Source organism: Gossypium arboreum, chromosome 11 (assembly GCF_025698485.1).
Source record: "Gossypium arboreum isolate Shixiya-1 chromosome 11, ASM2569848v2, whole genome shotgun sequence".
NCBI classification, from domain to species: domain Eukaryota; kingdom Viridiplantae; phylum Streptophyta; class Magnoliopsida; order Malvales; family Malvaceae; genus Gossypium; species Gossypium arboreum.
This window is the reverse complement of record NC_069080.1, coordinates 127473548-127486276: the sequence shown is the minus strand read 5'-3', so window position 1 is coordinate 127486276 and position 12729 is coordinate 127473548. Positions and strand designations below refer to the sequence as shown.

Below are 12729 nucleotides of genomic sequence, written 5' to 3'. Positions count from 1 at the left end.
TGTACCAGTTCGAAGATAGGGGTTAAACCAATTGACCCGTAAACTGATATAGATCAGTTGAACCAAAATTAAAAAAATTGGTTATTTGAATTGATTTTATCTATTTTTTATTTTATTAATTTTTATAATTTTTTAATCATTATATATATAAAAAAATAATATTTTTTCTACATTGATATTTTTAATAAACTATCTATTTTTAAATAAACTTAATGACTTAACTAGCGATTAAACTAACAACAAAATCTACTTAAAAAAATGTAGTTTAGGTATCACTTATGATAAAAATCCTTCAATACTAAAAATAGTTTAGATCTCAATTTGTGAATTAAGAAATTTTTAATAATAGACTTAACAGTTTTACTAATCGATGTAGCAATTTGAAAAAAAATTAGGTAGTACTTGTAATAAAAAAATTAAATATTAATATGAAAAAATAATTTAAATACCAATTCATGTGATAAAACTTTAAACAAAAGCATTTTAGTTTAAAAAATATTCATAGACGTTTGTTTATAAAAAGTATATTTAGATGCATCAATATTTATTTGTCTTCCAATAAATTTTGATGAAATAACGTCCACAAAATAACGTTAGAATTGACCCATTAACCCCCCTCCCCTCCCAAAAACAAACCACTCCTACAACTATTGGACTGCTGAGTATTGACTCAAAAAAGAAGAAGGTTGACGAAGAACAGTACTGCATATTGTTAAGCAAAAAGGTTTCAATTGGATCTGTTGAAGTGGCTGACAGAGGTAAGCATTAGCATTTACAGCTTTAATCCAAACCGTCAGATTCAGGTAAGCTTCAAGAGACTGCCCCTAGAGCATACATCTTATACACTACTACTTGTGCTGGCTGTGTTCTTCTCTTACATCTAAACTCACAACAAAATGTGAAAAACAAGTAATATTGACACACATATATGCACCCAAATCTTATTTGATCTTAAGTATGCTATATGTCTATATCATATCTTTTAAATTCGTCATTTTATGTGGATCTTATATATATATATATATATATATCAGTAAGTGTTGCACTATTGTGTGTGTAAAGAAAGATTTAGCAGTTGATGACTTAGATCTAGTGTCAACGACCAGATTTGTGGTGTGTCTAGTCCTTTTTTGTGAATTTATTTGGAGGATTTACAAGTTCTGAAAAAAGGGTTCATCCACTTAAAATAGCTCGACTAGCTGTATTTGAATGATTATAATTGTAGTTTGATTTTCTGATTCTTGAATTTAATCAGGGAAAGAAGAGCTTTTTAATGGCTGAACTCGTGGGGCCAATCCTTGAGGTTATTAAGTTCATCGGCCGTCCAGCTAGAAAATATCTAAAATACCATAGGAAATTCACTGAATACGTTGCTGATTTCAAGCAAGCACAAGATGATTTGCTTGCCAAGAAGGCAGATATTCAACGGCAATTGGACGAAGAGTGTGACCATGGGAAAATGCCAAAGCAAGAAGTTGAAAGATGGTTCAAGAAGGTAGAGGAAAAGCTTGCTCATGCTCAGAATGTTGAAGACAAAGTCAGCAAAGGAAAATGTCTCTTTCGTTCTTCCTTGGGAAAGCTTGTTGATGAAACGACTCAGGCTTTGAAAGAAGTACAAGCTGAAGGCAATTTCTCTGGTAGATTGGTTGTTAATGATCCTTCTATTGTAGCGGTTAAACTACCTACAGAGAATTTAGTAGGCCATCAGGTCAGTGTTAGAGATGAAATATATGGGTATCTGATGGGAGATGAAGTTGGAAGGATTGGAGTATGCGGGATGGGGGGGATAGGCAAAACGACCATAATGAAGGATGTGTATAATAGGTTAATCCGAGAAGCTAAGTTCAAAAAATTGATATGGATTACAGTATCTCGAAACTTAGACATTCAAAGCATACAGAAGGACATTGCAAGCCAACTAAAAAGGGCATTGCCAGATCACGAGAACACAACTGTCAGGGCAGGAAAATTATCAGAAACTTTAAGGGAACAAGGGAGATATGCGCTGATATTGGATGATGTGTGGAGTAGTTTTCCTCTTGAGGACATTGGAATCAATGAGCTAACAAAAGTCAATGGATGCATAGTGTTGACAACACGTTCAGAAGAGGTTATTCGGTCAATGGGATGTAAGAAAGTTCAAGTGGCTTGTCTTTCTATGCATGACGCGATGGACTTATTCTTGAGCAAAGTTGGACAAGACGTATCTGCAACTCCAACTTTAGAATTATTTATGAAACTTGTTGTGGGGGAATGTGATGGACTTCCTCTTGCACTTGTCACACTAGCAGCTTCTATGAAGGGAATATCAAATCCTCGTTTGTGGAAAAATGTTGTAAATGAACTGAGAGGTTACATTAGAAACATTCAGGATATAGAAGACAAGGTGTTTGGCTCCTTAAAATTCAGCTATGATCGTCTGAAAAAAGAAGACCAAGATTGCTTCTCTTATTGTGCATTATATCCTGAGGATCATCAAATCGAAAAAAAGGAGATAATCCAATACTGGATGGAAGCAGGACTTATAGACGAAATGGGAAGTCGAAAAGCAATGGAAGATAACGGTCACTCCATTTTGGAGAAGTTTGAACAAAATTGTTTGCTTGAAAGGGTTGAGAATAGTGCATATGTAAAGATGCATGATGTTTTCAGAGATATGGCGCTGCATATCAATAGAAAAAGATTTATGGTAAAAGCCGGTAAGCAGTTGAAAGAGCTACCAAATGAGGAAGAATGGGGTGAAGATTTGGAGAAGGTTTCTTTGATGTACAATTCCATCTCAGCAATTCCTCAACATATGAAGTGCCCGAAATTCCCAAAACTCACAACATTGTTGCTCTCACGTAATTCTTTGAGAGAAATTCCAGAGTCTTTCTTTGAGCACTTTCCTAACCTTAAGATTCTTGATCTTTCTCATAATCCTTTTGAGAGTTTGCCTAGCTCTATTTCTGCTTTGGAGAAACTAACGGCATTGTTGCTTAATGGCTGTTACAATTTAGAGAGTTTGCCTTCTGTATTGAAGCTTCAAGCTTTAAAGAAATTGCGCCTTCGAGGAAGTGGAATCAAGGAAATCCCTCAAGGTTTGGAAATGTTGGTAAATCTTAGATATCTTGATCTTTTAGCAAGGCATCCAATATTAAGAAATCCAGAACAAATGAGGGAATTTAACAAGTTGCAAGTTTTTGAAGGCTGGTTCTGTAACATGGGTGACTGGAACATGCATGTGGGCCAAAGAAAAAAGCTTTATAAATACTCTGTCTTGGTGTGTCCCCTGTACCCAAGTAGAGATATTCCTTCGGCTTCTAGTAAGCTGGTTGTATTTGAGAGGATTGAAATTAATTCTGGAGATACAGTTATGCTTCCCTATGATATTCAACAATTACATCTGAAGCATTGCTATGGTGCAAGGAGTTTAAATGATATTAGATTGAGGGATGCAATTGATTTGAAGGAATGTACAGTGGAGGATTGTTTTGATTTGGAGTCCATATTTTCATCTAAGTATGATCAGCTCAAAAAACTCAAGTCTCTGATACTACGAAATTTAGCAGATTTGAAAGTCCTAGTTGGAGTTGGAGAATCATCATTGGGCACATTTTCCTCCCTCAAAGAGATTACTCTATGTAGTTGTCCTAAAATAAAGAAATTGTTTGCAGCTGATTGGGCTCTACACAACTTGGAAAAGATCGAGGTTAACTATTGTTTGCAATTGGAAGAAATAATAACAGAAACCGAAGGAGAAGGAATGGGTACAAGTAATGATTCCATCAAGTTCAATTTTCCCAAACTGAAGACTTTAATTTTGTCCAATCTACGAAAATTGAGGGGCATTTGTAGTGAAAATGCAGTGATGGTTTGTAAATCTCTCCAAGTGATTGAAATAAGTAATTGTCCCAAGGTAAAGCGGATTCCTCTCTATCTTCCACAGCTTGAGGTTGATGATGAGGGACAACTATCTCCTTTTAATACTCTCCAGGAAATCCGCGTGCGGACAACAGATTGGTGGGAATCAGTGGAGTGGGAGCAGCCTAATCTCAATGTTAAGAATGTTGTTCAACCTTTGCTCAAGTTCTGCAATCGCTACAATTTGGAGTGGAGGCCTTCCTTTTTGGACTCAATACCAAATGAAATGTAATAAGGTTTCAACCTTATTCTAAAATAAAATAAAAGAAATTAATTTTATATGTATTTTACTTTTATTTTATTTTATTACTGTATTTTATTTTAACAAGAATTTGAGTAACTCAATCCTAACATCTACACATTGGAATGCAAACCAATTAGATCAAGCAGGTTGCGAAATTATGTAGCTTCATTTTTTTTTGTGTTAATGACATTATGAATTTAATTAAGACTAGTATTGCTTGTGGCTTATCTATTTTGCTATACATATAATGGAAGAAGAAGAAATCGGTCTAGGGAAGTGTCTTTGCTTTATGGAAAAGCGTTCATATAATTCAGTTGGATAACTAGAAGGAATTGAGCCTTTCTTTCTCCAAATCCTGAATGTTGCTTTAACAGATGTGAAATTTCAAGATAATAACTGATTTTCCCCATCAACATTTCACCCTATTTGCTTCTCTTCGGTTGAGTATAGTTAAATTACTTTTATTACAAGTGATAGTTACTTTTCTTTTACTATATTGATAACATCACTGTCAAATCGTTAAGTTTTTTTTTTTAAAAAAAATTTTAACCCATAAATTAATACTTAAATTACATTTTTTTTCAAGTTTATACTTAAACTGCTCCATTAATCATTTTACATTGAAATATCATATCCGTTAAAAAATTTATAGTTAATAATAGATTGCTCGTCATATAAAATTGGCTTAAAGGTATAAAAAGCTTTCAAACTTTTTCAAAAAACTAATTAAGCCTCTCTGTTTTTTTTACACTCAATTGAGCACTTGAATTTTCAAAGTGTATTAAAAAAGCCCTCAAACTTCTTCAAAAAAAAACAATTAAGCCCCTGTTCTTTTTTTCACTCAATTGGGTACTTAAACTTTCAACATGCATCAAAAACTCTCAAATTTTTGAAAAAGCAATTAAGCCCTGCTCTTATTAAAAATTAGAAAAAATTATTAAATTTTAATAAAAATATAAAATATAAATTTTATTAAAATAAAAATTTGTAAAATTTTATAAAAATAATAAAAAATTTAATGATCCCTAGATTTTTTTAATTAAAGTCATCACTTGTCACAATACAACATGACATGTGGTGAAAATGATAAAATAAAAATAAAATCAATAAAAGTTATAGAAAAATTATAAAATGTTTATTTTGGTATGATAATTTTAAAAATAATTTTTACAATTTATATTTCTTTACATTTTGTATAATTTTCTTACAACTTTATAAAATTTTATATTTTTTATTTTTTACGATTTTTATAAAATTTTACAATTTTTTATCTTTTTTATGATTTTTATGTTTTTCTAATTTTTAATAAATTTTTAATATTTGAATTTTTATTAAAATTTAATAATATTTATACCTTTTGTTTATTTTAATTTTTATAATTCTTAATAGAAGTATAGGCTTAATTACTTTTTCTGAAAAAATTTGAGAGTCTTTTGATGCATTTTGAAAGTTTAAGTTCCCAATTGAGTGTAAAAAAAAAAGAGCTTAATTGTTTTTTTTTTAAACATTTGAGGGCCATTTTGATGCATTTTGAAAGTTCAAATACCCGAATGAGTGCAAAAAAAAGGGACTTAATTGCTTTTTTTTGAAAAAGTTTGAGGGCTTTTTGCACCCTTAAGCCTATAAAATTTTAAAAATAATTTTTAATTATTTTATTTTAACATTATTTCTCCCTTTTTTTTTCTTTTTTTTTTCCCCCTCTTTTCTCTTTCTTTTTTCTTCCTTAACAATGCATGGCAATGCCAATAATCCTTGAAATTAGCTCTCCCAAGGTCAAGAAATAACAATTAATTCGTTTTGTAACTTCACTGTATACTTGCTCAACCTGATGAGATTTAAAAAGTTAAACCAGGAATTGGTCAAAGTACCAGTCCAGAGATAGGGATTGAACCGGTTGATTCATAAATTAATACAAATTAATTAAACTACGGTTGAACCAATTGATCGGTTATTCTTTATTGTTTTTTATAATTTTTTAATTACTATAAATATAAGGAAAATATTTTTTATTTTTCACTACATGATTATTTTTAATTGATTATATATTTTTAAATAAACTAAACAGCTTGACTAACAATTGAATTTAAGTGCCACTTAGGAAAAAAGAATATTTAAGTATTAAAATGAAAAAAAAACATAACTTTGGTAACAACTTGTGAGTTAAGATTATTTTTAAATAGACTTGATAATTTTACAGACGAATGTAATAATTTGAAAAAATAATAATTTAAATACCACTTATAACTAATAATAATAATCATAAAAGTTGTATTTATAAATATATATTATATTATATATATATATATATATATATTTAAATACATTTGTCTTCCAATAAATTTTAATGAAATGCAGCTGGTTGGGAACCCGAAGGAGGAGGAATGGGTACAAATTATGATTCCCTCAACTTCAATTTGAAGTGTCTCTGCTTTATGTTTTTTATTCTTTACGGGTAAACCTTCATATAATTCAGCTGCATAACTAGAAGGTTAAATGTGACTGGAATGTCATTTTCCTATGTTATTTTTATGTATCACTCATATAATTAAGTTGCGGTACGGTACTTTTAATTTATTTTTTATCTTACATTATAATATTTAATCTCATTACTATTGTTATTTTTACATGCAAATAAACGCACTATCCATTTAAACCTACCATTAAATTGAGTCTTCATCTAGCTACAACGCGCACTATTTTACCTAAGATAGGACCCCATTATTGGACTACTGACTAAAAAAAAAGGTTTACGAATAACAGCACTGAAGATTGTTGTTGCCATTGCTGATTTTCAACTATTATTGAGCAGAGAGTTTTCATTCCTTGTTCAGTTGGATCTCTTGAAGTGGAAGAAAAAAAAAAAAAAAAGAGCTAGGCTCTACCATTTACAGCTTTATTCCAAGCCGTCAGTTTCAGGTAAGCTTCAAGAGACTGCCCTAACACACACCCTCTCTGCTTCTTGTGCTGTCTTTGTTCTTCTAATATTACATCTACAAAACATGTTAAAAGCAAGTTGAATTGATGCACATATATACACCCAGACCTTATGTGATCTTGAAATATGTTTTATATATATCATTTTATGTGGATCTCATATTATGTTAGTAAGTGCTGCACTAATGTGTGTGTAAAGAAAGATCTAGCAGTTGCTGACTAGATCTAATGCTTGGGGCCTATGGTGTCAATAACCAGAACTGTGGTGGGTTCCTGCCCTCATGTTGAATTTTATTTGGAGGATTTACGAATTTTGGATTTAACCACTCAAACAAAGCTTAACTAGCTATCTTTGTATTATTATAACTATAGTTTGATTTTTTTTTTTAATTCTTGAACTTGATCATCAATATGTTAAGATTGATGCAGTCATTGAGAGCACCAAAAATATTCTATCCCTATAAAATAATAAAAATAATAAAAATAATAATAGTATAAAGGAAGTAGGGTCAAATCCTTAAGGACCGGTGTTGAAGTTGATTCATGCACATAAGTCTTCCAGATGAAATGTGTGCAACTGAAAATGTTAATGCTACTGTTTCCATCTTAGCTTCATTTAGTTACTTTTTAACAATGTCTTACTTTTTAACAATGTCTTGTAATTTAGTTCTTTTTGAATTATGTTTTGGATGACAATTGATGTAACTTGATGGTAATAGAGCTGGTTACCAGCTTTGTTCAAGTGTACAAGTTAGTATCACCTAGTTCCAATGTATTACGTGGAGTTAGGTAGTGTTTAGGTGATGAATTTATTGATTTTGACCAGCCAATGTTGGTATATGTAATGACTTTAAGCCAAAGTTTCTTTTTGAAATCATTAGATTTTCCTTCCATATGCTCCTTTTTTCTTTGCTTTCAAAATTCTATTTCTATTCCTGCTTAAAGCTCAAAGCTTGAAAACAAGCATTTTTTATTCATTCTTCATCCGAATACATTACATCGCTGTTAAAGTTCAGATTAAAGTTCATACTTCATCCAGATAAAGTGTGTCTAACACCAACAATTGGTATCAAGAGCTCATTTCTTAGTGGACCTGTCCTTGCATACTTTCAAAACAATGGCTTCATCAGGCTTCTCACCAGCTGTGCCTCCAGTCTTCAGTAGAGAAGGATACCACATTTGGGTGGTTAAGATGAGGACCTATCTCCAAGCATTTGATCTATGGGAGGTGGTCAACTCAGATATTGAACCAGCACCATTGAAAGCAAATCCAACAATTGCACAGATCAGGCAACATGCTGATGAAAGGACTAAGAGGCACAAAGCTATGTCCTGTATTCAGAACTGTGTCTCAGATGTGATCTTTACAAGGATCATGGCCTATGAGACACCAAAGCAAGCCTGGGACAAATTGAAGGAGGAGTTCTAAGGTACTGAAAGAACAAGGCAACAGCAGCTTCTAAACTTGAGAAGGGACTTTGAGAACTTGAAAATGAAGGAAGAAGAAACTGTCAAGTAGTATTCAGACAGAATAATGGCTGTGATTAACAGCATAAGGCTCCTTGGAGACTAGTTTAATGAAGCAAGAATAGTGGATAAGGTGCTCCCTACCTTACCTGAAAGGTATAAGGCAAAAATATCCTCTTTAGAGGACTCTAGAGACTTGACTGGCATCACTTTAACTGAGCTGATCAATGCTCTCTATGCACAAGAACAAAAAAGGGCCAGCAGATAGGAGGAGCACCAGGAGGGAGCCTTCTAAGCTAAAACAAATATTGGCTCAAGCACCACTGCCTATAAAAGAAAGAAGACTTGGAAGGATAAACCTTAGTCAGATACTCCAAGAAAATGGGAAAGACCTTGCAGGCATTGCAAGAGGCCTGGTCATCCAAAAGCCAAATGCTGGTTTAGGCCAGATGTGCAGTGCCAACACTGCAAAATGATTGGTCATGTTGAAAAAGTTTGCAAAAAGAAAGGAAGACCAAGGCAGAATCAACAGCAGCCAAGGGCTGAAGCTCGGGTAACTAAAGAAGGCAGTGACAATGAGGAGCAGGTTTTTACAGTCTCCTACTCAACTGCTCTGAAGAAAGTCTCAAATGGTTGGCTCCTAGACAATGGCTGCACCAACCATATGTCACCAGATGCAGCTATTTTCAAGTCTTTAGACAAAAGTTGTAAATCTAAAGTTAAAGTTAGCAATGGCCACTTTATTAAGGCAGAAGGAAAGGAAGATGTAGTTATTTGCACTCCAACAGGTAACAAGATCATTTCAAATGTTTTGTTAGTTCCTGAAATTGACAGAAACCTGTTAAGTATAGCTTAATTAGTTGAAAAAGGCTATACTGTGGTGTTCAAAGAAAATGAATGTCAGATCAGTGATCCAACTGGATCTATGCTCATGTCAGTAGCCATGACAGACAAGAGTTTTGTTGTGGATTGGAATAAAGGCCTTGATAGTGCCTATTCTTTTTCTTCAGAAGAATCCAAGCTTTGGCATCAAAGACTTGGTCATGCAATTTCAGGTCCATGGCTCAGATGATCAAAGAAGGTTTGGCTGAAAATTTCACTGGTTCAGTGGAAAATAATGATGTGTGTGAAGTGTGTCAACTTGGAAAACAAGCCAGACAGCCATTTCCTGCAAAATCAAGCTGGAGAGCTTCAAATAAGCTGCAGCTAGTACACATTAATGTGTGTAGCCCCATGAAGACTTAGTCATTGAATGGCAGCAGGTATTTCATTCTTTTCATTGATGATTTTTCAAGATATTGTTGGATTTACTTCTTGAAGAACAAGTCAGAGGTAGCTTCTATATTTTTGAAGTTTAAAGCTGCTGTAGAGACCGAAACAGGCTGTAAGCTAAAGACCTTGAGGTCAGACAATGGGACTGAGTATACTTCATCTGGGTTTAATACCTTTTGTGATGAAGCAGGCATTAAACACTAGCTCACCAACACTTATACACCTCAACAAAATGGTGTAAGTGAAAAGAAGAATAAGAGCTTGATGGATATGGCCAGATGCCTACTGTTTGAGAAGAATTTGCCCAAGACCGTGTGGGCTGAAGCAGTCAATACTGCTGTCTATATTCAGAATAGGCTACCAACCAAAGCAGTGGAGCACAAGACTCCATTTGAGGCCTGGTTTGGGTTTAAGCCTTCACTGGCTCACCTGAGAGTATTTGGTTGTTTGTGTTATGCTCAAGTACCAGCTGTTAAAAGAAGTGTAGCGACGTAAAAAAAATTCGGTTTGGGGTCGCTAATTGTGGCGATTTATTGAAAATTTGAAAACTTGAAGTTTGATTTTAAAACAAAGAGGGAGTCGCCACCGATCCTTTTTCCTAGGTGTGATCGGACACCTATTAGATTCATTTTTTAAAACAAAAGGAAGGCTAAATTTGGGTCTACGTTAAAAGCCAGAGGAAAATTAGGGTTCGGGAGTCGGTTACACGCGAGGAAGGTATTAGCACCCTCGCGACGCCCAAGAATTGGTATCTCATAAACACGTGTTGTCTTAATTTTCAAAAATGCGAGTTTAATGCAAAATTTAGTCGACATCTGATTAAAAAGATGAGAAATTTTCAATTCTTTGGATTTTTGAGAAGGACATACCGTTTTAACACGAGTCGATTGATGTTCATCCAACATAGCAATGAAATCAGCGACTTTGTGTTAAACCGACATGTTGCCTTATGTATTAAAATTAATTAGAAAAAGATTCCAAAAGTAAGAATTTAAAATAAATAAATGATGTGAATAATGACATTATGAATAAAAAATATTAACATGGGATACTAGAACATTCGAATAACAATAACAATGACATTTGCAAAAGAAATAAAGACAAATCATGAATAAATACAAAATATACTTAGTAATAATAATAGCAGATAATATGTACATAAGATGACATGCAAAAATATAATGTACGACATATATACATGACGTATGAAAATATAATCCCAAAAGATACATATGTGTAATAATATTAAATATATATATGTACATATACATGGTACAGATGAACGTATACGATATATATTAGGAATATAAAAAACATGTATTTATACACTAATAATCATAATAAAAGATGTATGTACACCAAATAGTACATAATATTGAAATAATATAATAAGTGGCAATAGTGAAAATAATAAGTATAATAACGAATAATATGATATCTGAAAATAATATTAATATAAAAGTATATATACATACGTATAATAAAATATGTGAACTAATATATAATAAAATATAATATATACATAGTATGGTATTAAAACATAGATATAAAAATATAATACTAAAATATACATATAATATATAAGGGTATATAAGAATATACACATACATAATATAGAAGTAAATATGTATGTATGGCATCTGTTAAAAAGAATATACACATAAGAATATATATATATATATATATATATATATATATATATTAAAACATACACGTAATAATATTATTTAAAGAAATACATATTAGAAATGTCTATACATAATATGGGATTTAAAAATATATATACATAAATAATAATAAGTAATGAATAAATATAATGAAAATAGTAAATATAAAAATAAAAAAAGAAAATATAATATATACACAAAAATTAAGTATAATAATAATATAAAGAAAATAAAATAATAATATGTTAAAAATAAATAATAAATATAATAATGTGAAATAGTAAAAAGTATGTTCATATGTATATAATAAAAATATATTAATAATACTAATAATAATAATAATACAACAACGATAAATAAATGTAAAGATAATAATACAAAACATCAAAATTAATTAATTTAATAGTAAATAAATGAAAATAAACTAAAAAAGACTAAAATTGAACAAGAAACAAAGTTTTGGGGCTGATTCTAAACAAAAATAAAAAGAAAATGACGAAATTATAATACGTGTGCAACTTGGAAGGGTCAAAAGCACGATAAATCCCTCTGGTCAAAACGCAGTGCAGCACAAGGACCAAATTGTAAATCACGGCGTATTTCGGGTCAAACTAAAATAATTAAAAACTTGATTGAAAGATAATGAAAATGCGGAAGGGCCAAAAGCGCAATTAGCCCTTCCGTACCAAAACACGCGGATCCTAGGCCGGACGGGTCGGGTCGCGGGTCGGACATAATGTCTAAAGGGTGAAACGACGTCGTTTTGGCCATGGGGGTTAAGGCTCAAAACGGCGTCGTTTTGATTCCTTATAAAAGTAAAATTTTGACCTTTTTTTTTTTTATTTTTGCTGCTGCTTCTAAAAAAAAGGGAGAAAGCTCTCCTCTTTCTATGGCTTGGGCGATTTCAGGCCATGCTCCGGCCAGGCTTCCGGCGACGTGCCGCCGCCGCTCTCCATCGTCGCCACCGCACACGGTGGCCGAAAATTTAAAAAAGGTAATTTTCTTCCCTTTTTTTATATTTCCTTTTATTTAAATATTTATTATGAAAATATTTTTTTAAAAAAATAAATAAAGAAAATAAATTCTAAAATACAAGAATGAAATATATAAAAGAAAAGTGATCACCTTAGTTGCTCGATTTTTGTGTTGTTCGGTTTACTGTTTTTGTATTTGAAAATATAGTGTATGTATTAGAACTTGTATAAAAAAGAAAAAAAAGAGAGTTTTCTTTTTTTTGATTTG

The 12729-nt window shown here is 32.0% G+C and overlaps 1 protein-coding gene across 2 annotated transcripts; it reads left to right on the top strand.

Moving 5' to 3' along the window:
• Nucleotides 1-476: 476 nt before the first annotated feature.
• On the top strand, nt 477-4234 carry LOC108472347 (probable disease resistance protein At4g27220). Of its 2 annotated transcripts, none has more exons than XM_017773830.2 (2): nt 477-758; nt 1256-4234. In XM_017773830.2, exon 2 carries the CDS (start codon nt 1274-1276, stop codon nt 4133-4135), a length of 2862 nt encoding a protein of 953 aa, XP_017629319.1. In that variant the 5' UTR covers nt 477-758; nt 1256-1273; the 3' UTR covers nt 4136-4234. The 2 variants fall into 2 exon arrangements, with proteins under 2 accessions (XP_017629319.1, XP_052876945.1); XM_053020985.1 differs by having other exon boundaries at nt 477-803.
• Nucleotides 4235-12729: the final 8495 nt, after the last annotated feature.

What these genes read in the sequence shown, in the direction of transcription:
- LOC108472347 (XM_017773830.2), top strand. Translation starts at nt 1,274, where the DNA reads ATGGCTGAACTCGTGGGGCCAATCCTTGAGGTTATTAAGTTCATCGGC.